The sequence below is a fragment of the Petromyzon marinus genome, chromosome 37 (assembly GCF_048934315.1).
Source record: "Petromyzon marinus isolate PM22_M1 ecotype Great Lakes invasive population chromosome 37, UKy_Petmar_22M1.pri1.0, whole genome shotgun sequence".
Lineage (NCBI taxonomy): Eukaryota > Metazoa > Chordata > Hyperoartia > Petromyzontiformes > Petromyzontidae > Petromyzon > Petromyzon marinus.
In genome coordinates, this window is record NC_133703.1 from 17403905 (window position 1) to 17431848 (window position 27944).

Genomic DNA, 27944 nt, shown 5'->3' on the forward strand with positions numbered 1-27944 from the left:
AGTGGTGGCCGATAAATTGTAGATAATGAAACAAGACGAGTAAAAAAAAACTGAGCCATTAACCTTTATAGAGACGGTAAACACTTTGTTTTGTTAAACATGGTCATGCGGCAACATTTTTGTTTAAAAATGCGTGTCCTTTTAATATCTTTCCATTGCTGTGACAACCCACGTGACCCTAAAAATCTGGCCAAACGCGGCACAGTTTTGTTGTGCAGCAAGGCGTACAATGGGGTGGGGGGGAGGGGTGTGAAACAAATTCTGCACAACTTCCACCAGGTCCTCCAGCCTGTGATACGGAGCAATGGATGCAATCGCAGGAAGCAAGAGTTGCGGGGAAATTACACTTTTCCAACTTCAGTTGTGAACCTCAATTCGGTCTTTACCCCCCCCCCCGCCCCCCCCCCAAATCAAACGCGGGACATGTTGCTCAAACCTGTGCAGTGGTAACCTGCGGTAAGTTCAGAGGTGGGATCTCCGTACAATTCAACTCCTGCCACCAGAAGGTGGATGCCAATTCCCGCACTGTCCAGGTCTTTGCCTGGATAGGCGGTCAACTCGGTACTAAGGCTGCAGGATGTGCCTGGGAGTCAGTGGTGGGGGGGGGGGGGGTTTGGGATTACGGATTAGAGATTGGGGTTAGGGGAGCTGGTCTAGTGCATCTATCCCATCCCTGGTCCAGCCACCCCTGGTTTGTGCACTTCACATGGTGGGCAGGAAGTCCCTAAACTCTGACCTGCACCAGAAATAATAGGAGGCGCTCTATCCAGGGGTATAGTGACTTCCCACCCACCCTGCAAATCGATATACATACATACAATATAGTACACACAGGGCTCCCTTATCGCCTGGTCCCTACTACAAGTTAATGGGTTGGTTAGTAAACACACGGTTAGGCGTAGTTGCAAGCACACTGCAGGTGGGAACGCGCAGAGCTCCTCGGCTGCGCGGGTGAATTTGCTGTCCACCCGCACCGACCTTGCCGTGAACGCGTGTCCGTGAACGTGCCTGCTCCCAGAGAGTACGCCAGCCGCAGCGCCTGGTCAGTGCAGTGCGCTCGCAAGGGGGGGGGGGGAGATTGAATTGCCAGCACAGCGAGCGGCTTTGTAACGACCCATCTACGGTTTCCTCCGAAACAAACGCTAAAAAAACGCCACGGCGCATGGCCAAGACATCCCGTTGTCGTGGCAGCACTCTCCCAAAAAGCGGGTCTAGAGACTCGGGATGAGGCTTTCCCGGCTAAATGCATCGTTCTCAAAACGTCAAGAACAATAATATTACTACACAGCACTGGTAGGCATATATATGGGCATACTGACATTTAAAAAAAAACCCCGGCTCACACGTTCCATCGCTCGCGCATGTCGACGTTACTATGGGATGACGATGCGTCCACGATGGCGTACAACGCTGCCACTTTGCTCTTCGGCATTTTGTGCGTAACGCGGCCCCGCGGTGCACAGGGCGAGGCTCGGATGTGAAGCCGGTTCTGGGGGTTTTGTGCTGCTAAAACAAATGCCGCTGGGAAGACTGGCTCAGAAGGCAGCTGAGATGATGGACATCAAAGTGATTTTACTGGAACTGCGGGGGGGGGGGGGGGTGCTTCAGGTAGGTGGCAGCTCCGGGCGGAAGAGGCTCTGGGTGTCTCCACACTGGTTGGCCCCTAGGTGAGCGCCGTGCGTGGCACCTGGTGTCGCATGGAGCCCCGGGTGGTCACGGGCGTGGAGCTGTCCGGGCCCCCAGGGGGGGAGTACTGGGGGCGGGGTGGGGGGGGGAATGTGGGGGGTCGGTGAGGCCTCCTGATCCCACAGGACAGAACCTTTGCTCATGTTCACCTGTTTCCATGCCTCCCAATTCCCGCGTCTTTGCATCCCCATGTGTACGTAATCGCCGTCTGCCACTCCACTTGTCTGCGTCCCTTCGTCTGTGGTACCTATCTCCTGTTCCATGTCCCCTGTGGTCTCCCATTCCCCGTGTCTCTCTGTCCCCGTGTCTACCCTGTCCCTGTGTCTACCCTGTCCCTGTGGCCCTCTGTCCCCGTGTCTCTCTGTCCCTATGTCTACCCTGTCCCTGTGGCTCTCTGTCCCCGTGTCTCTCTGTCCCCATGTATTTCTGTCCCCGTGTCTATTCTGTCCCCGTATCGCTGTCTCAGTGTCTCTCTGTCCCCGTGTCTCTCTGTCCCTGTGTCTCTCTGTCCCCGTGTCTCTCTGTCCCTGTGTCTAACCTGTCCCTGTGTCTCTCTGTCCCCGTGTCTCTCTGTCTCAGTGTCTCTCTGTCCCTGTGTCTCTCTGTCCCCGTGTCTACCCTGTGTCTCTGTCCCCGTGTCCACCCTGTCCCCGTGTCTACCCTGTCCCCCTGTCCCCGTGCCACCCTGTTCCCGTGTCCACCCTGTCCCCGTGTCAATCCTGTCCCCGTGTCCACCCTGTCCCCCTGTCCCCCTGTCCTCGTGTCCACCCTGTCACTGTCACCCTGTCCCCGTGTCTACCCTGTCCCCCTGTTCCCGTGTCCACCGTGTCCACCCTGTCCCCGTGTCAACCCTGTCCTCGTGTCCACCCTGTCACCCTGTCCCCGTGTCTACCCTGTCCCCCTGTTCCCGTGTCCACCCTGTCCCCGTGTCCACCCTGTCCCCGTGTCCACCCTGTCCCCGTGTCAACCGTGTCCACCCTGTCCCCGTGTCCACCCTGTCCCCCTGTCACCCTGTCCCTGTGTCTACCCTGTCCCCCTGTCCCCGTGCCACCCTGTTCCCGTGTCCACCCTGTCCCCGTGTTAACCCTGTCCCTGTGTCAACCCTGTCCCCGTGTCACCCTGTCCCCGTGTCCACCCTGTCCCCGTGTCTACCCTGTCCCCCTGTCACCCTGTCCGCGTGCCACCCTGTCCCCGTGTCTACCCCGTCCCCGTGTCCCCATGCTCACGGAGGGTGGGGGTGAGTGGCGTCCGATGAGTGGGACATTCTCGTAGCGCGGGTTCCCAAACGCAGCGCTCTGGTTCCTGACGTCCGAAAAGAGAAACGACAGCACGCCAACCACCACTATAACCACAGCCACCCCAACCAGTAAGACCACCACCACTACAACCACCACTACAACCACCACTATAACCACCACTATAACCACAGCTACCACAACCAGTAAGACCACCACCACTACAACCACCACTACAACCACCACTATAACCACTACTAAAACCACCACTATAACCACAGCTACCACAACCAGTAAAACCACCACCACTACAACCACCACTACAACCACCACCATAACCACAACCAGTAAAACCACCACTACAACCACCACTATAACCACAACTACCACCACGACAACCACGATAACCTGCAATAATAGGCACTAACCCCAACTAACACTCCACTCTGAACATCCACCCCTTACCACCACTAGCTTTGCCAATCCACTGCTGGATGAAGACCTCTGGACGCTGCCGGTTGAGGTTTTTTTTTTACCATGCTTCACCACGCTGGTCAGTGCAGGTTGGTGAAGCGGGCGGCCTAGGACCAGTTCAAATCTCGCTCACCGCTGGTGTTAAGCGCTGGCTGCTAATCAAACCAGGTTCGTGGTGCGGTGCGCGCTAACCACGGCGCCACCCCTCCACGCCTCTCCCTCCACCCGCTGTCGACGAGTCCCCCGCCGCGGACTCGCATGTACTCGGACTCGCACGCGTACTCGGACTCACATGTACTCGGAGATGGGTGCGTTGGTGACGGACTGCGAAGGGGGCCGTGCGCTGCCCAGGCTGCCCAGGCTGCCCCCGGGGAAGCTGTAGAGGCCGGGGAAGGTTGTGCGCAGGGGGGCAGGCCCCCCCCCTGGTCCGGGGCCCCGCCTCCGAGACGCCCGCGGGTTGAAGGGGTCCCCCCTGGCGCCCGCGCACACCTCTTCGTCGCCGTCGTCGTCGTAATCGTCGCAGTCCCGCGGCCTACAGGGACCGCGCCGACACCAGCACCCCAACCACGGTGAGTAGAACCACACACCACACACGCACCACACACGCACCCCACACGCACCATCCCCCTAAACACACACCCCGGTTGTACACCCAAGGGGCAGGAACAGATTCCGTATCCCGAGGCCACGTGGTGTTTTTGGTTTCCACGGCCTCTGGTAGGGGGCCGGCCTGGTGGTTTGTGACCCCCGGTTCCGTGGGCCGCCCTGCCGCACCGGCAACATACGCGGTGACCTAAGGCCGGTCTCGGGCCGCCGCATTCTTCCCACTGGCCGGTGGTGGTGGGCACGCCGCAACAACCGTCCCGGATCCTCTGCTCCCCCAGGTCCCCCCTGTACCCCCCCCCCCCACCCGCGTGGGCCCCAGGTGCCCTTTCCCTGTTCCTCCCCGGTGCTGCCATGATTCGGGCCGTGCAGCTCAGCCACGGCTGCTACGTCCCCGACTCCCCTGCCCTACACTATAGGACTGGAGGGCGGCAATCTTGAGCACAATTGGCGAAGGTTCGCGTGCGCTTGGCTCAGACCTGCGCTATCCCAACCTCGGGTCGCTGTTTTAGAATGTTCTGCCGTGATTTTTGTTTTTCAACGACGACGCGTCCCTCAACTCCCGTCGCAGCAGCGGCAGGAGACCGTCTCCTCTTCCCCGGTTCCGTGACACTCGTGACACTCGTGACCTCGCGACCTTGATGCGGCCGGGCTAAGGGCGCCGCGGCTTCTGCCGTGTGGGTCTGACGGCCCAGCAAGAGCCGGCCGCGTGGCCCGGCCGGTGGGGCCTAGCTCCGCTCCGCTCGCTCGCTCCCCCATGCCTGGAGCTCCGTTCCCCACGCCTCTCCGCGTGACTCCAGGTCCCCGGGGTTTACCCTGCGCTGGGGGTCGCGTACTCCGAGTCGCAGGGGGCAGAGGGCACGGGCGGGGATGGAGACGCATCCGGGCTGAACTCATCCCCCCACGACAGCTTAGAGGGGAGACTGGGGGACACGGGAACACGGAGATACAGGGACACGGGACAGAGGAATACGGGATACAGCGACACGGGACATGGGGATACAGGGACACGGGACATAGGAACACAGGGGTATAGGGACATGTGAACATAGGGGTACAAAGACATGCGGAAAGGGGACACAGGGTTTCCGGGATGGGGAAACGAGCACCGTGGAGACGGGGAGACGGAGTGGACAAGGTCGTGAAGCGGACGAGGACAGGGATGAGGGGGAGGAGACAGATGAGCAGAAAGACAAGACGAGGTGTGAGTCATCTCATGAGACACGATGGCACGGCGGGAGGATGGAGTCCATTTTTTGGGGGGCATGGGGAGGGGGGTCAAGTCCCCCAAGGCACAGGGGGGGGTAAGGGCAACCTGGTTGTGCGCACGTCGGTGTGCAAGTGCGCCTGGCCTGGCAGGAGGGTTGTGGTGACGGCTCCACCGCTTATAGGTGGCAGCTGTCGTGCGTGTGTGAGTCAGTGACAGGATGGAGTGTGTGGGTGCGGTGTGGGTGCGGTGTGCCCGCACCTGCTGCCCGCGCGGTGCCAGGATCGCGGGGCAGCACACACGACCGCGTTGAACGCCAGCGCCGCCAGCACGGAGCCGAGCGCCAGCAGCAGGAGCCCCCAGAGCCCGTCCCGGCACAACCCGTGCAGCCCTTCCACGTAGTCCTACAGGCGGCAACACGGCAGAAGTGAGAGGGGCTTCTGGATAGCCCAGGAGGGGTGGCGGAACATCTTGGCCCGACGCACAGTAATAACATGGGGAAGGCCCAGACCTTGTGTAGGCCTCGGCAGTCGAGGAGGGCTGTGAGGAGATGCAGCTGAGTCTCGGTGCCGTTGAGCTCCCCTTGTAGGTTCAATACTTGTCTCTGCCGCACGCACCGCACGCACCGCGCACACGTACGGCACACACACCACACGCAGCACCGCATACCACCGCACACACATACGGCACACACACACACCACACGCAGCACCACATACCAACGCACACACATACGGCACACACACCACACGCACCGCACGCACACACATACGGCACACACACCACATGCAGCACCACACACCACCGCGCACACCACCACACCCACCACCACACCAGGGCAGTGAGCACCTATGAAGGCCGGCACGACGCATGAGGTAAGGGAGTGGGCAGAACCACGTCCGGCCACATTTGTCTCCCCAGTGCTGAAGTTTACGCAGCGTACCAGGTACACCTGAAGGCTGAGTCGACCAAGGTTAGGCCGAAGAGCAGCCGACGTTTAATTTGCCAGCGATGTTACCCGTTGTGAAACGCTGCTGCACCACTCCGAACGCACAGACGCGGCCACTCGGAGCGTGCGCTCGATCTCGATGGATCCTTGAAGCCGAGCAGGGTAGAGCCTGGTTGATACTCGTCTGTGTGCGAGTGGTGGCGAGGGCGAGTGGTGGTGAGTGGTGGCGAGTGGTGGTGAGGGCGAGTGGTGGTGAGAGGTGGCGAGTGGTGGTGAGGGCGAGTGCTGCTCACGCGGGCAGAAGGGAAGTCTCGGGCAGATGCGGCGAGGAGCCCCTGGACTTCTCCCTGTGCGGCTGACAGAGCCTTCTGACTCGCGGTGAGATCCTGGGGGGCAGCAGGGGAGTGGGAGGAGGGCAGGTTTTGAGCAAGAAGAGGAGCACAACCTCTGACCTTTGACCTTCACAACCACTCGCCCTCACCCACCGCTCACCCTCACTCACCGATCACCCTCACTCATCACTCACCCCCTCACTCATCACTCACCCCCTCACTCATCACTCACCCCCTCACTCATCACCCATACCTCACTCATCACTCACCCCGAGTCATCACTCATCACCCATCCCTCACTCATCACTCACCCTGACTCATCCCTCAACCTGACTCATCACCCATCCTTCACCCATCCCTTACCCTGACTCATCCCTCACCCATCCCTCACCCTGACTCATCACCCATCCCTCACTCATCACTCACCCTGACTCATCACTCACCCTGACTCATCCCTCACCCTAACTCATGCCTCACCCTGACTCATCACCCATCCTTCACCCATCCCTCACCCTGACTCATCCCTCACCCATCCCTCACCCTGACTCATCACCCATCCTTCACCCATCCCTCACCTGCTGCAAGGGGTTCCCAACGCCTGGAGGACAGTAGAGGTAATAGTCCAGTAGCTCTGCAGATGAGACACACGCAGACAACCACAGCACCACCACCATCATCAGCATCACCACCACCATCAGCATCACAACCGCCAACATGACCACCACCATCACCACCATCAGTATCACCACCATCACCACCATCAGTATCACCACCATCAGAATCACCACCACCATCAGCATCACCACCACCATCACCACCATCAGCATCACCATCACCACCATCACCACCGCCACCATGACCACCATCAGCATCACCACCACCATCAGCATCACCACCACCACTATCACCACCATCACCACCGCCACCATGACCACCATCAGCATCACCACCACCATCACCACCATCACCACCATCAGCATCACCACCACCATCACCACCGCCACCATGACCACCATCAGCATCCGGGCAGGAGTAGGAGGTCTGGCGCGTGTGTAGATATGCAGGTGTGTGTGTGTGTGGCAGTGAGTGTGTGCGAGTGTAGGGATGAGCGCACACCTTTGCTGGCGCGGTCCTGGCGACTCACGTTCACGATGAACTGGTCAGGAGCCACGCAGAAGTCCGCAACGCCCTGCAGCTCACGCACGCGCAATCACACGCAATCACAATCACACGCACAATCAACAACAAAGACAAAGATCCCCCTATAGCCTCAACAGGCTGTAGGGGCAAGTGATGTTGGCGAGCACCTATGAATGCCGACACAGCACACGAGGGGGTAGGTGGCCAGCACCACGCCCGGCCGCCTTTGTCTCCCCAGTGGCAATGTTTACACACCGTGCCAAGCACTAATTTTGAGGTTGAGTCGACCTAGGGGAGGCCCAGGACCGGTTCAGATAATCGTCACTGGTGTTGGCCATGTGCGAGAATCGAACCCGTGTCGCCGGGTTCGTAGCACAGAGCGTGCTAGCTGCTACACTACCTCTCCCCAGCACACACACGGTCACCAAGACGATCACACACACACGGTCACCAAGACAACCACACACACACACGATCACCAAGACGATCACACACACACACGATCACCAAGACAACCACACACACACACGATCACCAAGACGATCACACACACACTACACGATCACCAAGACAATCACACACACACGATCACCAAGACAATCACACACACACGATCACCAAGACAATCACACACACACGATTATCAAGACAATCACACACACACTACACGGTCACCAAGAAAACCACACACACACACGATCACCAAGACAACCACACACACACTACACGATCACCAAGACAATCACACACACACACACTACACGGTCACCAAGACAACCACACACACACTACACGATCACCAAGACAACCACACACACACTACACGATCACCAAGAAAACCACACACACACACACACGGTCACCGAGACAACCACACACACGCACGATCACCGAGACAACCACACACACACACACGATCACCGAGACAACCACACACACACACGGTCACCAAGACAACCACACACACACACGGTCACCAAGACAACCACACACACACGGTCACCAAGACAACCACACACACACGGTCACCAAGACAACCACACACACACACACACGGTCACCAAGACAACCATACACACACGGTCACCAAGACAACCACACACACACGGTCACCAAGACAACGACACACACACACAATCACACAACAACAACAACGGCCGCACTTCACCACCAAGTGGTGGTGATGTCATCACAGCGCTTGTGCCAGGCTAGGTGCGCTTGGAGGCCGTCGCGTGAAGTGTGGAAGGCTCGCTGTTGGCAAGGAGGTCACGGGACAGACCCAGGTGCCATGGGGCGACTCAGATGATTGGACAGATGCACCACCCGTGCCACCTCGCTGCGTTGTTGTTGTTGTTTGTCGTGATCACGCACGCACACGCAACACGGATACACCCGACACACACATCCCCCCTCCCTGCCTGTGCAGTGTCAGGGTGTCCCTGTCTGCTTTCAAGTCCGCAAGGAGGCACTGCAGTGGTTGACACGCGCGCCTCACAGCAAGAGGTTTTGCAGAGTTCCATTCCCAAACCGGGCGACTTTCTCCGTGAAGGTTGTCCGCCATCTGCCTGTTCTGCATGGGGTTTCATCAGGATTCTCCGGTTTCCTCCCGTAACTAAATGCAAGCACGCACTGTAAGCCGGCATTCGCCCAAATATCCCACTGCTGAAAGGTCACTCGCAAATTAGTGGGTTGGGATCACACAGCAGCAGCAGCAGCATCGTCCAACTGCTGCGAAAACGTGGCAGGACCCTTCTGACAAAACGAGCCTAGAGACTCGGTGGGGCTCTCTGCGGTGTGGACGAGCGAAATAACAAGGATGACGAATAACAACGACGATTGACATGAACGTCTGGGTCTCTCCACCTCAACATTCCGGTTCTGAGAGCCTCTAGGGTCAAAGGAGGGGTCTGTGTGAGGGAGAGAGTGAGTGAGAGTGAATCCGAGTGATGGAGTGCGAGCGAGTGGTGAGAGTGCGAGCGAGCGGTGAGAGTGTGAGTCAGCGGTGAGTGAGAGTGGTCAGAGTGAGCGGTGAGAGTGCGAGTGAGTGGTGTGAGTGTGAGCGAGTGGTGAGAGTGGTCAGAGTGAGCGGTGAGAGTGCGAGTGAACGGTGTGAGAGTGGTCAGAGTGAGCGGTGAGAGAGTGGTCAGAGTGAGCGGTGTGAGAGTGTGAGTGAGCGGTGAGAGTGTGAGTGAGCGGTGTGAGTGACCGGTGAGAGAGTGAGCAGTGAGAGAGTGCGAGTGAGCGGTGTGAGAGTGTGAGTGAGCGGTGAGAGTGTGAGTGAGCGGTGTGAGAGTGTGAGTGAGCGGTGTGAGAGTGTGAGTGAGCGGTGTGAGTGACCGGTGAGAGAGTGCGAGTGAGCGGTGAGAGTGCGAGCGAGCGGTGAGTGAGAGTGGTCAGAGTGAGCGGGTGAGAGTGAGCGGGAAGAGTGCGAGTGAGTGGTGAGCGAGCGGTGAGTGAGTGGTGAGCGAGCGGTGAGTGAGTGATGAGCGAGCGGTGAGTGCCCGTCCTCACCACGCCGAGCGCGAGCTCGAACGCCAGCGACGCCCAGCACAGCAGCAGGGAGAGCGAGGCGAACACCGTCAGCCTGGCACGGAAGACAAAGGTCTCCCGTGAAGCCTTCGTCAAGATTCGCATTACTACGCAGGGAAGCAACGCCGATATAGCCCCTGTGAGGGACCCCCCCCCCCCATCATCATCCCTCTACCCCAATCCCCTCCCCCTGTAGGACACCCACGGGACCCCCTGTGGCAGCCCCGTCTGACCCCTGTGAGCTCCTCTGTGACCCCCGTGGGACCCCCGTGGGACCCCCGTGGGACTCCTGCGAGACCCCGTGGGACCCCCGTGGGACCCCCGTGGGACCCTCGTGGGACTCACGTGAGATCCCTGCGAGACCCTCTGAGATCCTTGTAGGACACCCCCATGGGCCTCCATCTGCGTGTGACCACATGTTACCCCTGCGAGACCCCCGTGGGGACCCCGTGGGGACCCCCGTGAGACCCCCGTGAGACCCCCGTGGGGACCCCGTGCTACTGACGAGATGAGCAAGCAGGGAGCGCGCGTGGCGATGCCCAGCAGCACGAGGAGGCAGGAGAACAGCTGGGCGAGCAGCAGCAGCAGCGTGCCCGGCCACCTGCAGGGGCACACCGGCCCGCACCGTGAGCACCGCACTGCACCATGAGCACCGCACCGCGAGTACCACACCGTACCGCCAGTACCACACCGCACCACACCGTGATCGCAGCGCACCACACCACGAGCACCGCACCGTACCGTGAGCACCACACCACACCGCGAGCACCGCACCGTACCGCCAGTACCACACCGTGAGCACCACACCGCGAGCACCGTACCGCCAGTACCACACCGCACCACACCACTACTCCATCACGGCACGTGAGCAGCACACCAGAAGCACCGCAGGTCGAGTCCCAACCCCCCCCGCAATTCCTACCCCCGTGACCCCTCCCACCTCATCCCATCTCAATGATCCCCCCCCCCACTAATGGATCTGTATCGATTGCAGCTGAGTTTGCAGAGATCGGCCCCACGTGACTGGGGGATGTTGCTGCTCGTCGTGTTGTTGTTGTTGTTGTTTGTTTGTTCCGATGTTGCTGACTCGTTGGTGGAGTTGTTTGTGGTGTCGACAGTGGTTGTTTGTGACGTGGCGGACGGTGGCACAGCGGTTAGGGGGGCCGCGCTGCGAACCCGCCAACCCGAGTTCGATTCCCGCTCACGGCCACCAACACCGGTGGCGATTCCCTGAACCGGTGCTGGACTTCCGGAGGTTGACTCGACCTAAAATGGGTACCTGGTGCGGCGTGTAAAACATCAGCACTGGGGGAGACAAAGGTGGCCCGGCGGCCCTTAATAGGTGCTCCAACAGGCCGCTAAAGGCTATGCGGGGGATCATTTGGAATTGATGGTAGAGTTAAGGATTTAACTTTGGTGGTGGTGGTGGAGGTGATGCATTGACACTCATAGTGAGTTCCAGACACCCCCTCAGTTCCCACCCCTCACCCCCCCACCCTCACCCCCCCCCCAACCTCACCCCCCACCCTCACCCCCACACCCCACCACCCTCACCCCCCACCCTCACCCCCCCACCCTCACCCCCCGACCCTCACCCCCCCCCAACCTCACCCCCCACCCCCCGACCCTCACCCACCCCCCCACCCTCACCCCCCCACCCTCGCCCCCACACCCCACCACCCTCACCGCCCGACCCTCACTCCCCTACCACCCTCACCCCCTCACCCCCCGACCCCCCCCCCAACCTCACCCCCCCACCCTCCCCCCCACCCTCACCCCCCACCCCCCACCCCCCACCCCCCGTCCCCTCACCTGTAGCCCTCAAACTCCGCGGTGGCTTCCGACAGCTGCTGCAGAGAGGGTAGCGGGGCCCCTATGGCGGGGTCCGCCCCACCACCAAGGGGGAGGAAGGGGGACCCGGGGCCCCCCGCGGGGGAGAAGACCCCCCCCGTGGGGAGCGAGGGCAGCGCCGCGGTGAGGGTGAGCGCGTGGCCCCTCACCGCGTCCAGGTGGGACAGCAGATCCCTGCGCCCACCAAACACCTCGCCCAGCCGCTCCATCTCCTGCATGACGGCGCCCCCCACGCTGCCGTGGGTGCTCAGCACCTGGAGGAGGGTGAGCAGAGGTGGTGAGGTGAGGGGAGGCTGTGTGGTGAGCACGGGGAGTGTGGTGAGCACGGGGAGTGTGGTGAGCACGGGGAGTGTGGTGAGTGAGGTGAGTGAGGTGAATGTGGTGAGTGTGGTGAATGTGGTGAGTGTGGTGAATGTGGTGAATGTGGTGAGTGTGGTGAGTGTGGGGAATGTGGTGAGTGTGGTGAATGTGGTGAGTGTGGTGAGTGTGGTGAATGTGGTGAGTGTGGTGAGTGTGGTGAATGTGGTGAGTGTGGTGAATGTGGTGAGTGTGGTGAATGTGGTGAGTGTGGTGAATGTGGTGAGTGTGGTGAGTGTGGTGAATGTGGTGAGTGTGGTGAATGAGGTGACTGAGGTGAGTGTGGTGGGTGAGGTGAGTGTGGTAAGTGTGGCGAGTGAGGTGAGTGAGGTGAGGCGAGTGAGGTGAGTGAGGTGAGTGTGGTGAATGTGGTGAGTGTGGTGAATGTGGTGAGTTTGGTGAATGAGGTGACTGAGGTGAGTGTGGTGGGTGAGGTGAGTGTGGTGAGTGAGGTGAGTGAGGTGAGTGAGGTGAGGTGAGTGTGGTGAGTGAGGTGAGGTGAGTGTGGTGAGTGTGGTGAGTGTGGTGAGTGAGCGAGGTGAGTGTGGTGAGTGGGGTGAGTGAGGTGAGTGTGGTAAGTGAGGTGAGTGTGGTAAGTGTGGTGAGTGAGTGTGGTGAGTGTGGTGAGTGAGGTGAGTGAGTGTGGTGAGTGTGGTGAGTGTGGTGAGTGAGTGAGCGAGGTGAGCGAGGTGAGTGTGGTGAGTGAGGTGAGTGAGTGTGGTGAGTATGGTGAGTGAGCGAGGTGAGTGTGGTGAGCACGGTGAGTGTGGTGAGTGTGGTGAGTGAGCGAGGTGAGTGTGGTGAGTGTGGTGAGTGTGGTGAGTGTGGTGAGTGAGTGTGGTGAGTGAGTGTGGTGAGTGTGGTGAGTGAGTGTGGTGAGTGAGTGTGGTGAGTGAGGTGAGTGTGGTGAGTGAGGTGAGTGAGTGTGGTGAGTGTAGTGAGTGAGGTGAGTGTGGTGAGTGAGTGTGGTGAGTGTGGTGAGTGAGTGTGGTGAGTGAGTGTGGTGAGTGAGTGTGGTGAGTGAGTGTGGTGAGTGTGGTGAGTGAGTGTGGTGAGTGTGGTGAGTCTTACTCACCAGGCTGTTTGCTGTGTGCAGGGTGCCATTGGCGCTGCTGAGCGCGTGACAGAAGCGTTGAGCGCCATCGTTCGCCTCCCCGTTTCCATAGAAACCCAAACCCACAGCCACCCTGCACCCACCACCACCATCAACACCATCAACATCTATCACCACCAGCATCACCAGCATCACACCATCAACATCAACACCAACAACATATATCACCATCATCATCATCAATCACCACCAACATCACCACCATCAACACCATCAACATCTATCACCACCAACGTCATCACCATCACACCATCAACATCTATCACCACCAGCATCATCTATCACCACCAACATCACCACCATCACACCATCAACATCTATCACCACCATAATTATCATCACCATCATCAACAATACCAACATCACCACCATCACACCATCAACATCTATCACCACCATCACCATCTATCACCACCAACACCATCAACACCAGCATCATCTATCACCACCATCATCATCTATCACCACCAACATCAACACCATCACACCATCAACATCTATCACCACCATCATTATCACCATCATCAACAATACCTACATCACCACCATCACGCCATCAACATCTATCACCACCATCACCACCATCATCACCATCATCATCACCATCATCAACACCAACATCACCACCATCAACATCTATCACCACCATCATCAACACCAACATCACCACCATCACGCTATCAACATCTATCACCACCACCATCATCATCATCACCAACAACAACATCATCACCATCATCAACAACACCAACATCACCACCATCAGCATCACCACCACCATCATCACCATCGCCGCTGGATGAGCCGAGGTCACGGGTTCAGGCTCCCGTTTCCCACGGATTCGTCCGTTCACTCGGAGGGAGGAAATGATGAACACGTGTTGCATTCCACACTAACACAAAGCCACGTGTTACACACCACACTGACACAAAGCCACGTGTTACACACCACACTAATACAAAGCCACGTGTTACACACCACACTAATACAAAGCCACGTGTTACACACCACACTAACACAAAGACACGTGTTACACACCACACTAACACAAAGACAGCCACGTGTTACACACCACACTAACACTAACACACAGCCACGTGTTACACACCACACTAACACAAAGCCACGTGTTACACACCACACTAACACAAAGACATGTGTTACACACCACACTAACACAAAGACAACACCACGTGTTACACACCACACTAACACTAACACACAGCCACGTGTTGCACACCACACTAACACAAAGACACAGCCACGTGTTACACACCACACTAACAGAAAGCCACGTGCTACACACCACACTACACAAAGCCACGTGTTACACACCACACTAACACAAAGCCACGTGTTACACACCACACTAATACAAAGCCACGTGTTACACACCACACTAACACAAAGCCACGTGTTACACACCACACTAATACAAAGCCACGTGTAACACACCACACTAATACAAAGCCACATGTTACACACCACACTAACACAAAGCCACGTGTTACACACCACACTAACACAAAGACACGTGTTACACACCACACTAACACAAAGACACGTGTTACACTCCACACTAACACAAAGCCACGTGTTACACTCCACACAAAGACAAAGCCACGTGTTACACACCACACTAACACAAAGACACAGCCACGTGTTACACACCACACTAACACAAAGCCACGTGTTACACACCACACTGACACAAAGACACGTGTTACACTCCACACTAACACACAGCCACGTGTTACACACCACACTAACACACAGCCACGTGTTACACTCCACACTGACACAAAGACAAAGGAACGTGTTACACTCCACACTACCACAAAGCCACGTGTTACACTCCACACCGCCCACTTATTTCGGACCGAGTCTACCTAGATGAGAGACCCCAAGACCGGTTCAGATATTCGTCGCTGATAACGCCCGTGAACTCGAATCGAACTCGGGGTCCGCTGGGTTCGTACTGTCGGGCTAAACGATTAATCGATTTCTAATCGAAATCGCAATTTCAAACAATGCGATTAGCAAATCGCAAAGGCTGCATATTTTTTGCGATTTGAAAAGTCCGATTACTTTCTTATTGGATGTGTTTTCTTTTTTATTTTCAAAACTTTATTTAACTTAACAATTGTTCCATGTTTGATTGTTCTATTTCAATTAAATTATTTTTAATAAATACATGTTGGAAGCAATTCATATATTTTAAGTTCTCATCCTTGCATTTGAATATATAGAGCAGTAATGCTCCATCACATGTTTTAAATCTATTACACAGCGAATATTGCACTGAAGCTTGACTTAAAAAATGTAATCGCAAATCAAATCGCAATCTCTGTCAGAAAAATCGCAATTAGATATTTTCCCCAAATCGTTCAGCCCTAATTCGTAGCGCAGTGTGCCCCCCACTGCACTATCCTTCCCCCACCCAACAACACAACAACCGCCATTCGCCACTAAGTGGCGGTGACGTCACCACGACGCTGGTGCCAGGCCATGTGCACCTTGAGGCCACGTGAAGTGTCGAACGCCCGCTGGCAGGAGATTCACGGGGCAGACCCAGGTGCCACGGGTCGACTGACTGAGATGACTGGCTGATGCACCACCTGTGCCCCCTACTGTGCCAACCTGCTGTGCTTTAGGCACCCGGCGCTCCGCTCGTTGTTGTGAGCGTCGCTCCTCCGCCCTCCGTTGTTGTTGGAGGGCGACTGCCTCCAACTGCCCAGTAGCGTCCTTCACGACCTCCTCCACAGAGGCCGATCTTGACACCGCTGGTACCAGTCATCGGCAAGTCCACTCAGCTCCACATCCTCCTGTACCACATCACTCCATCTCTTATCTAGCCGGTGCCGCGCCCGTTTAGCCCCCTCGATCCGGCCGAACAAAAGTTGTTTCGGCATGCGGTGGCTGGGCATGTGGGCTACATGACCCAGCCAACGCAGCCTTGGCTGCCGGAGGAGCTCACCGATGGGACCTTGCCCAGATCTTTCAAAGATTTGTGAGCTCCTCACACAATTCAGCCTGGTTAAACCCAGGATGGATCGTAGGCAGGCTAGCCTAAATGTTCCTAACCGGCGAAGATGTTCCATTAAGGGGGTTCACGTTTAGCAAGCGTAGAGAAGGGAGGGAATGACCGTGGCCGAGAAGACCTGAAGCTTAGTGCGGAGCAACAGACCAGGTAGCTTCCGCACAGCGTTACGCAACTGATGAAAATATATTGCCGCTCGACTGATTCGGAGTAAGACCTCTGCTGTTAAACTGGAGCCGGTCATAAGCACACTGCCCAGGTATGGGAAACTCTCCACTCTCTCCACAACTACCCCATCACCGATTGGGAGTTGTGGGGGTGGAGTGTCCGATGGTACAAAATACCCAGGCAGGTGCTTAGTTTTGGTGGGGCTAAGGCCCCATCTCTTAGTGGCACGCTCCAGTCTCAGCAGCAGCGTCTCCAACTCCTCCTCTGAATGAGCAGCAATTACCAAATCATCGGCATACATAACGTGGTTGAGCAATAGGGAGCCATCCCTTGACCACACCCGGGCATCGATCAGCCTCCCATTATATATGTGCCAAATGTAGATTACCCCGGTACAGCTATTGAAGGCTTCACGAACTACGTGGTCAAAATAGATGTTAAATAATGTGGGAGCCAGAGGACATCCCTGTCGCACCCCAAGGTGTACAGGGAACGGCTCTGACTTCCGGCCACGTAGTTTTACCCGGACCCGCTCACCATCATGAAGGTCCTTAATGATCGTGAGCAGGGGGTCAGGGACTCCAAAAGCACGAACAACCCAGAGCCCAGACCTACTGATGGTATCATAGGCCTTGACCAGGTCAATAAAGCAGAGATGTAGGTCTTGTTGGAATTCCCTACACCTCTGCTGTAGCAGACAGACAGAAAATATGGCATCTGTGCAGGACCGCCCTTTTATGAAACCACATTGGGGCTCCGCAAGCCTCTCCTCAGCGTGCCTGGTAAGGCGATGTTGAATAATCCTTGCCAGGACCTTTCCCGGCACACTGAGGAGTGAGATGCCCCTGTAGTTGTTACAGTCTGTGCGGTCCCCCTTCTTAAAGAGGGGGACCACCAGGGCATCCTTTCAATCATGCAGAACCCGTCCAGTGGTCCAGACTGTTGTTATGATGTCATATAGGGCAGTCTGTGCACAAACGCCACCCTCCCTCAGCATTTCACTTGGGAAATCATCTCTGCCTGGTGCCTTTCCTGGTTTCAGACTCCGGATCGCCTTCAGTACTTTCTCAACAGATGGCATCTCAGCCAGCCATTCACAGTGGGTGACTTCTTCCAATATTTGAGGCACCGCAGCCTCAGCAGGGTCATCCCCACTTTGTGCCATGATGTGTTCCTGGCTGAGGGGTTTCCCCTCCCCCAGGACCTCACAGAAATACTCAGCAAATCTGCAAACCTGTTCCTGGGGGTCGGAGATTGGAACACCGTTTTTTCCCCTAATGTTGGTAATAGGTGTGGTGCTGCAGGTTACTTTTTTGATGGAGTTAAATAGAGATTTGTGATCGTGGGCCACTGAGGCAGACTCCATCTCCTCAGCAACCCGCGACCACCACCCATCCTCGCAGCGCCTCACGGCTCTCCGAACCTCTGAGCGAAGGCTGCGGTAAGCCTTCTCATTCTCTGTCGTGGGATTCTGTAGCCAATGACAGTGGGCCTGTCGCTTTTTCTCAACTATCCTGAACACTTCCTCTGTCAGCCAGGGTTTCTGGGGAGGTCTGAACCGCGTACCCAAAGCAGCCATTGCAGCTGCATGAGTCACAGTCCCAAAACCTCGCCCATTTACCCTCGACATCAGGAGGAGTGGGGGACGATGCCAACCCCAGCCGCAAGCGATGATGAAATTCTCGCTTGCAACTTTCATCAGATAACTGAGACCAGGCCACTTTAGGTTGGAATGGGGTCCTGGGTGTACACCCGCCACCGGAGTGGAAGAATGGCAGGCGCATCTTACAAATGACTAGTCGATGATCAGAGGGCAGATCAGCTCCACGGTAGGTCCTAGTGTCAAGGACATGGGCTCGCATCTGCTGGTCCGTCACTATGTAGTCTAGCAGATGTTCTTGCTTGGACCCGGCATGTATCCATGATGTTGTGTGGATGGGCCGATGCCGGAACAGCGTGTTGGTAATTACAAGCCCATGGGCTGCACAAAAATCTAGCAGCCTCTTACCATTGTTATTGAGTTGATCTGGCCCATGCCCTCCAATCACTCCAGACCAGGTGCCAGCATCATGACCACCTCGGGCATTGAAGTCACCCAACAAGATGACTCTATCCCGAGGGGCCACTTTAGCCAGCACCTGTGACAGGAGGTCATAGAAGGAATCTGACTCATCGGCTTTGCCTGCATCCCTCCACGGATGTTCGTCTTCGGTGGGTGCATAAGTAACCACGACCACCACTCCTCGCCTCCGGTTGATGGGAAGGCGAGCCCAAAGTAGCCTGGGGCTTACAGCTTCCCACTCCTCACCGCCACGCTCCCACGCACCCCTCATTATTTTGTTCAAAAGAAGAGCCACACCCTGTTGTTTGGCAGTCTGCTGCCCCGAGTAGAGGACTGTCCACCCCTCATGATGGCAGAAGCCAGAACCAGTCCACCGGACCTCCTGAATGCCACAGAGATCCAGGCGGTACCGGTCCAGCTCCCGACAGAGGAGTGGCAGCCTCTCCTCCGCAGTGAGCGTTCGAACATTCCACGTGGCCACACGAAGGGGCTTTTCGTTGTTTCTGGAGGAGCTCCGACGATAGAGATTTAATCTCCTGGCTCCGCCAATTGGGGTTTGGCCAGGAGACGTCATAGACGCCTGTCCCCCCGGGGCCTCCAGCACAAGCTTATTAGTTATATATTTAAGTCGTGGTTTCATGGTAATTTTTTGAAGGTGGAGTGGTTACCAGCCCCTCGCACCCGTCCAGAGCCCCCGTTTAGCCACTGTGGTGGTCACAGACGCCGTGAGGGGAGAGGGCCAATCGGAATTGGCCCTCTCCCCACAGCACTGTCCACGACAGAGTTGCCCGTCCGGCACTGCGAGGAGGTAGGGGGTTGTGTCACAACAAACACACACACTCTGTCACACACACAAAAAAAGATCAAAAGATCCCCCGTATAGCCTTAACAGACTGTAGGGGCAAGTGCTGTTAGCGAGCACCTATGAAGGCCGGAACGGTACACGAGGGGGTGGGTGGCCAGCACCACGCCCGAGCGCCTTTGTCTCCCTAGTGGCGATGTTTACACACCGTACCAGGTACTCATTTGAGGCTGAGTCGACCTAGGGGAGGCCCGGGACCGGTTCAGATAATCGTCACACAACAACAACAACCGCCATTCGCCACTAAGTGGCGGTGACGTCACCACGACGCTTGTGCCAGGCTATGTGCACCTTGAGGCCACGTGAAGTGTCGTCAAACACACACTGTCACACACACACACTCTGTCACACACACACACTGTCACACACACACACACTGTCACACACACTCTGTCACACACACACACTGTCACACACACACACACGCTCTGTCACACACCCACTCAGTGTGTGTGTCACAGAGCCACATTGTCAGTACGATTCTGTTCACGTATGCGCACACAGCAGCCTAATTCACACTCACAGCGACAAAGATCCCCCGTGTAGCTTTCACACATTGTTGGGGCGAGTGATGTTGGCGAGCGCCTCTTGAGGCCGCCTTTGTCTTCCCGATGCTAATGCGTTTACAGTGCACTGGGTAATCAATTAAGGCTGAGAAAACCTCACACTCTCCCCTACACACACACCCTCACACTCACCCTACACATACACTCACACTCTCTCCCTACACATACACACTCTCTCCTACACACACCCTTACACTCTCCCCTACACACGCACACTCTCCCCTACACACACACACTCACACTCTCTCACTACACACACACACTCACACTCTCCCCTACACACACACACCCTTACACTCCCCCCTACACACATACACACCCTTACACACTCCCCCTACACACATACACACCCTTACACACTCCCCCTACACACATACACTCCCCTACACACACACTCACACTCTCTCCCTACACACACACACACCCTTACACTCTCCCCTACACACACACACACACCCCCTTACACTCCCCCCTACACACATACACACCCTTACACACTCCCCCTACACACATACACACCCTTACACACTCCCCCTACACACACCCTCACACTCTCCCCCTACACACACACACTCTCCCCTACACACACACACCCTTACACTGTCCCCCTACACACACTCACACTCTCCCCTACACACACACCCTTACAATCTCCCCTACACACATACACACTCACATTCTCCGCTACACACACACACCCTTACATTGTCCCATACACATTCTCACTTAGACCCTCACACAGACACCCCCTCACACTCTCTCTCTCTCTCTCACACTCCCGATGACCCCACACATCGCTGCACACACAGCAACACTTTGTCAGTAGAATTCTCGTCCCTTTCTTTGGCCGGGAGCTGCCAGAATTCCTGGAAGGGGAGTGAGGGGTGGGGAAAAGTGGGGGGGGGGGGGCAGGAACAGGAGCTGGGTGGGTGGTGGGTGGTGGGAGGGGCTGACACCTGCAGCTGAGCCCAACACCACTCACACGACAACAACAACAATACACAACACCGGATGTCCTTTGTTTGACCGACGCCCATCGAGATGTCTTCTCTGAGCAGACCAGCCCACGTGGGGACAAAGAGCAGCCCGCGTGGAGGCGCCATAATCGCTCACAGAGACCATCCCACACGCCCTCTTTCACCGACACACACTCGCACTCCACGTGCACTCACACCATCACTCTCCCAGACACATTGATGCTCACTCGGGGGGTGGCGGGTGAAGGGTGGGAACTGAGGGGTGTCTGGAATTCAATATCATGAGTGTCACTGCACCACCACCACCAAAGTTAAATCCTCAACTCTAACATGAATTCCAAATGGAAAAGATCCCCCGTGTAGCCTTCAACAGACTGTTGGGGCAAGTGCTGTTAGCGAGCACCTATTGAAGGCCGGCATGGGATGCAAGGTCGTGGGTGGCCAGCACCACGCCCGGCCACCTTTGTCTCCCTAATGGAGATGTTTACAAACAGCACCAGGTGTTTATTTGAGGCTGAGTCGACCCACGGGAAGCCCATGGCCGGTGCAGATAATCGTCACTGTTGTTGGTCTTGAGCGGGAATTGAACTCAGGTCGGTGGGTTTTTAGCGCTTAACCACGACACTGCCTCGCCCCACACACACAAACCCACACACACAAACCACACACACCGATACACTCCCACACACACATACACACACACACCGATACACTCCCATACACACAGACACACACACCGATACACTACCACACACACCGATACACTACCACACACAGACACACACACACACACACCGATACACTCCCGGACATACAGACACACACACCGATACACTCCCACACACACAGACACACACACACCCACACACACTGATACACTCCCACACAGACACACACCCACACAGACACACACACAGACACACCGATACACTACCACACACACAGACACACACACCCACACCAGTGCAGGACTAAGCTAGTGCGGGGCCTGTAGCACATATTATTAAGGGGTCCTAAATATAAAAAAACGCATAAATATTAAAACACATTTTTTTACTTGCATAGTAAAGTAATTGTACTTTTTCATTTGCTATACAGCCGGATAATACGACAAATCGCTAACCTTAAACACATAGTCGTTCATAAAAGTCGAAGGCAGTATAGTACTATAGTAATAGAGCAAGTGCAGAATCACTGAACCGATCGAAACGTCGTGATATTGTTATTATTTTGATTCTTTTTTCTATCTACGTGGCTTTACAGAAAGACCCAAAGAATACGGAATTGATAGCTTGAAAGCATTTCGCGCGGGGCCCTTGCAAGTGCGATGCCCGTAGCATATACTACCTTTGCTACGAGGATAATCCGGTACTGACCCACACACACACCGACACACTAACACTCCCTCGCTCTCGTACTCGTTGGCCCAGTCTGGCCACATGTCAGGGCCTCGTCTAGGACCCAGGAATGTTCACTCCTCGCCAGGGGAGGTCCGCGGAGAGGAGGGACGGGCCCAGGAGGGCAGCACGGCCCCCACGCGGCCCCCACGTGGCCCCCACGTGGCCACCAGATCTCCCACGCGCGCCGTGACCCCTTCCGGCGAGCTGGAGACCCATTGAAAAACCTCGCGCGGAAGCAGACACCGCAGAGCTACGTCTGAGATCACCTTCTGCACAGTGACACCTGGTCCACCGCACAGTAGTAGGGGCAGCGCTTGTCCACCCGCCCTGCTCATAATCGCGTGATGGTCAAACCGATATTTAAATTGTCACAGCTGGAATTTGCCAGATTAAGTGCAGGACCAAAAGTGACGTGATTTTTTTTGCTTGTGCAGTAACTGGTGACCAGGCTGAGACCATCAACTCACGACACCAGAGAATCCGGTTTAATCACAACTCAGTCTATGTGAGTCTGTGGGTCTCTATATGAGTCTATGGGTCTCTGTGATCCTATTGGTCACGATGGTGTTGTCTGTGGGTCTCTAGATGAGTCACTGTTGACCGGGCTCGCTGCGATCGAGAACCCCGTTTAATTGCAGTGGGCGGCTCAACCCCGGACCGCATCTCGGATCCCAGCAGTGCCAGCTCAGCGCTCTGACCTCATCTACCCGGCCACAACTCAACCACTTCTCCTCCCACGCTTCAAATCCTCGGCCATACCACATCCCTCTCCACAGATGCCCTCTCTCCCTTGGACCTCTACCCACGCCCATAATACCCTCAGCCACTGCAATAGGGCCCTCACCACCACCACCACAGCGCCCCTTATTACCACAGGGTCCCCAACTACCACATGGCCCCCCACCGGCACAGGGCCTCACACCGCCACAGGGCCCCCCACTACCAAAGCCCCCCTCCCCAGGGCCCCCCACTACCACAGGGCCCCCTCACTACCACAAGGACTCCTACCGCACTAAAGTGAGAAGCTCCCTTCCCCCCAAATTGTATTGTACTCTCACACACACACACCCACTCTTACTTCCTCACCGACTCTCACACTCACCCTCTCACTCCCACACTCTCAATCCACACTCCCACACTCTCATTATTTCGCACTCTCACACTCACTCCCTCCCACTCCCTCCCACTCTCTCTCTCTCTCCGTGACGACTCAGCGCCGTCGCCGGGCGCCGTCTCGCCGTGGAGAGGAAACTACGTCTCGTGGTTTCCTCTCCTCGCAAATTCGCCACGAAATATCGCCCCCCTCCAAGCATAAAAAAAACCGCCTAGAAACAAACGCTTCGCGCAGCTCCAACGGAACCCGGCGCCGATAGTGCCCCGAGACCCGGGGTTCACAACCTCGCCACCGCCAGGGTTCACAACACCACCGGGGTCACGGGGGCACCCACTCAGAGAGCCCGACTGTGGTTATTCGGCCCTGAAAGGAAATCAAAGAGGTTTTGCTGCTCTATTGAGCATTGAGGCACTTGTGCTCATCTCCTGTTCACAACCGTGCTGCAGAGCCAGCGGTGTAAATTCCACATTCCTATGGCGGGATGGGGGGGAGGTCTAAATATAGAACAACCGCTGTTGACGTCCTCACAAAGGTGGTAACAACATTTTTCGACCCCAGAAGGGAGGGATGATCGTGAGCCGAGTCAACCCCCACACAGGACTCGCAGTCCTTCTGATTGCGAGCCGCTCACCTGGCCGTAGAGGGGTTATCTCCGGGTCCTCCGGTTTTCCTCCTACTCCCGCGCGAAGCTACGAACTCTCGTTATGTCAAAAGCAAATCGGTCCAACATCCTCCGTCATTCATCCGGGGTGGATGAATGGCGGAGGTGGATGAATGGCGGAGGAGATTGCGGGACGATGGGGCGGCTAAATTTGGTTCCGCGAGATCATGGGGATGACGTGCCGCGGCGCTAATGGACAATTAATCAATGGTGCGTCCGCTAGAAGATCTCAAGTCCATTGGGCGAGACCACAGCAGCATCGCCACACCGCGGCGCTCCGATCCATAATGACCGGCTCGGGCACTCAACCCCCCCCCCCCCCCGCTATCAAGCCCCCCCCCCACGCCCCAACCCACAGATGGACACCGATTCTCGGCCCTTGTGAGGTCCGGGTTTCATGAGGTCCAAAATCAAACCCAGACACACGAGTGTCTTTCAGTCAGCGTAGGTCCACAAGGATTGTGCAGTGTGCTGCAATAATGTTCAACGCGACGCCGGGACACCGGGTGCAAATCAACTCATGCCACAAGAACACAGACGCACATGCGCGTGTGTTTGTGGTGCTCGTGCCTGGGTGCGTCCGTGCGCGCGTGTGTCTGTGTGTGCCTGGGTGCGTGTGTGTGTGTGTGTGCCTGGGTGCGTGTGTGTGTGCCTGTGTGTCTATGTGCGTGTGTGTGTGCCTGTGTGCCTGAGTGCGTGCGTGTGCGCCTGGGTGCGTGTGTATGTGTCTGTGTGTGTGCGTGTGTCTGGGTGCGTGTGTCTGGGTGCATGTGTGCGCGTGTGTGTGTGTCTGTGTGCGTGTGTGCGTCTGTGTGCGTGTGTCTGGGTGCGTGTGTCTGGGTGCGTGTGTGCGCGCGCGCGTGTGTGTGTGTGTGCGTGTGGTTGGCGCACCGTGCAACAAAAACCTTCGACCCGAGATCAATGCCCGCTCACGGCCAACATCGACGATGAAAATCTGAACCGGTCCTGGGCCTCCCATAGATCAACTCGGCCCCAGCAGCCTCTGTGAATGGGGGGGGGGGGGGTCCTTGCCTCTGTCTTCTCGTGAGCGAGCGAGTGAGCGAACCAGCGAACGAGCGAGCATTAAGTGGCGCGCTCACCCCGCGAGGAGAGCGGCCGAGCCGGTGGCCCACGCGACGCGGCTCCCGCTGCTGGAGCGCTGCTTGGGCGCTCCGCCGACGCCGGCCCGCGAGCAGCACAGGCAGCACAGGTAGAGGAGCAGCAGCAGCACGTTGAGCGCGAGGCACGCCACCACCGCGCCGGCCAGCACCACCAGCGCCTAGGGGAGGGACGCTGTGTGAGGTGGACGGCGTTATCACCACTCCGGAAGGTGTCGGGGGTTCGGGTGGCAGCCGGGAGCTGGCAGCGCCGGTGTCGCTGCGCTGAACTCGGCTCCAGTTTGTCGCGGGGGCACCTGGGCCGAGACTCGAGCCATCGTCCAAAGTTTCGGGGGTTTAGAGTCGTAGGTCTCGGTTTAGGAGTTAGGGTTGGGTTCAGAGGGTTAGGGGGACTTTGAGAGCATTTGTCTACGTTGAAGGCGTTAGAGTTGTACGGTTATAGGGTTCACAAAGCGTGGGTCGGGTCTTAGGGATTTGGGGTCAGCCGCGTGTGTAGTCGCTGCCAGCCCTCACCCCATCTGGCAGGGTCCGTGACGGGGCTGGGACCGGGGCCCCCGTTCGTTGGGGTCCCGTGCATTGTGTCCAACAAACACAGGAGGCGGAACGGAACACAATGGGGCTCTGGGGGACGCCGCTCGTGTCGGTACCTTCCTGTGAGTACACGAGCGTGTGTACGTGTGTGTGTGTGTACGTGTGTGTGTGTGTACGTGTGTGTGTGTGTGTGTACGTCAGTGTAGCGGTTAGCGCGCTGCGCTATGAACCTGGCGACCCGGGTTCGATTCCCGCTCACGGCCAATACCAGTGACGATTATCTGAACCGGTCCCGGGCCTCCCCTAGGTCGACTCAGCCTCAAATGAGTACCTGGTGCGGTGTGCAAACATTGCCACTAGGGAGACAAAGGCGTTCGGGCGTGGTGCTGGCCACCCACCCCTTCGTGTACCGTTCCGGTCTTCATAGGTGCTCGCTAACAGCACTTGCCCCTACAGTCTGTAGAGGGTATATGGGGGATCTTTGTCTTTGTGTGTGTGTGAGATGCTGTGTCTGGGTGTGGGAAGCGTTGTGGTGCACTGCAGGTTCATCATCGCACTGCGCCACCACCCTGAACACCCGAGTTTGATTCCCAGCGATGTAGACTACATCTTGCACAAGTCCAGGGCCTTTCCCTAGAGTCTACTCAGCCTACTGTTGTGTTTTAAACATCAGCACTGGGGAGGAGATAGAGGCATCCTGCACCCCACACCTACCACCCAGTACCTACACCACCCAGCACCTACCACCCAGCACCTACACCACCCCGCACCTACCACCCAGCACCTACACCACCCCGCACCTACCACCACCCACCCAGCACCTACCACCCAGCACCTACCACCCAGTACCTACCACCCAGCACATACACCACCCCGCACCTACCCAGCACCTACCACCCAGCACCTACCACCCAGCACCTACCACCCAGCACCCACCACCCAGCACCACCCACCCAGTACCTACCACCCAGCACCTACCACCCAGTATATCTACTCACCCTGCCACCAGTGGGGCGAGGGGCACCACGAGATGTGCTGCATGCGGGGTATCCCCTTGCTGCGTGTCCCCTTCCCTGCGTGTCCCCTTCCCTGCGTGTCCCCTCGCTGGGTGCTCACCTGCTGGTAGGCGCCCTGGCCCGGCGCGAAATCGCGGGGCGCGGCTCCCAGCGAGAGGGAGAGGTGCGGGGCGCCGTGCAACCAGCGCGCCCAGGCAGGCGGGGTGTAGGTCAGCGGAGTGGCCATAGCGGGGTCCCCCCGGACCCCCTCGCTCGCTCGATGCGGGGACCCCCTCGCTCTTAGGTCCTCTCAGTCATAGACATCCCTGCTCAGTCCGAGACCCCCCTCGCTCGATACGAGGACCCTCCTGTGTGCGTCAAGACCCCCCCACCCCAAGTCACAATCCCTGCCGGACCCCGGTGTCGAGGGGTCCACCGCTCGCACCCCGTGGTGGTTGCTGCTGTTGGTGGTTGCTGCTGTTGGTGGTTGCTGTTGTTGGTGGTTGCTGTTGTTGGTGGTTGCTGTTGTTGGTGGTTGTCCGGAGGATACGGAGCTGTCGTGGGTGTCTCCCGTCTGTGCCCGTCCTTGCAGTGGTCGACGTGGTGGTTGTTGTTGGTGGTTGTCGTTATTGGTGGTGGTTGTCGTTAGTGGTGGTGGTTGTCGTTAGTGGTGGTGGTTGTCGTTAGTGGTGGTGGTTGTCGTTAGTGGTGGTGGTTGTTGTTGTTGGTGGTTGTCGTTAGTGGTGGTGGTTGTCGTTAGTGGTGGTGGTGGTTGTCGTTAGTGGTGGTGGTTGTCGTTAGTGGTGGTGGTTGTCGTTATTGGTGGTAGTGGTTCTTCTGGTCGCGAGTGTCGAGTGGAGGCGCGCCGCGCGCAATCTCAGAACGCGGGGCGCGGCGGAGCGGACACGGAGGAGGCGGAGCGAGAGGGGGCAGGGAGAGAGGGGAGAGTGAGAGGGGGTAGGGGGAGAGAGCA

General features: G+C 57.1%; 1 protein-coding gene across 3 annotated transcripts; it reads right to left on the minus strand.

The window, feature by feature from the left end:
* Window positions 1-48: 48 nt before the first annotated feature.
* LOC116949658 (protein tweety homolog 2-like) lies at window positions 49-27921 on the minus strand. Of its 3 annotated transcripts, XM_076072361.1 has the most exons (16): window positions 27254-27921; window positions 27093-27221; window positions 25428-25606; window positions 13439-13550; window positions 11968-12260; window positions 10661-10756; window positions 10138-10210; window positions 7603-7675; window positions 7062-7117; window positions 6448-6540; window positions 5717-5809; window positions 5467-5609; window positions 4814-4921; window positions 3688-3927; window positions 2913-2988; window positions 49-1753 (listed from the first exon to the last, which is right to left on the minus strand). In XM_076072361.1, exons 2-16 carry the CDS (start codon window positions 27216-27218, stop codon window positions 1664-1666), a joined length of 1851 nt encoding a protein of 616 aa, XP_075928476.1. In that variant the 5' UTR covers window positions 27219-27221; window positions 27254-27921; the 3' UTR covers window positions 49-1663. The 3 variants fall into 3 exon arrangements, with proteins under 3 accessions (XP_075928476.1, XP_032823103.2, XP_032823105.2); XM_032967212.2 differs by having other exon boundaries at window positions 27093-27921; XM_032967214.2 differs by lacking the exon at window positions 4814-4921 and having other exon boundaries at window positions 27093-27920.
* Window positions 27922-27944: the final 23 nt, after the last annotated feature.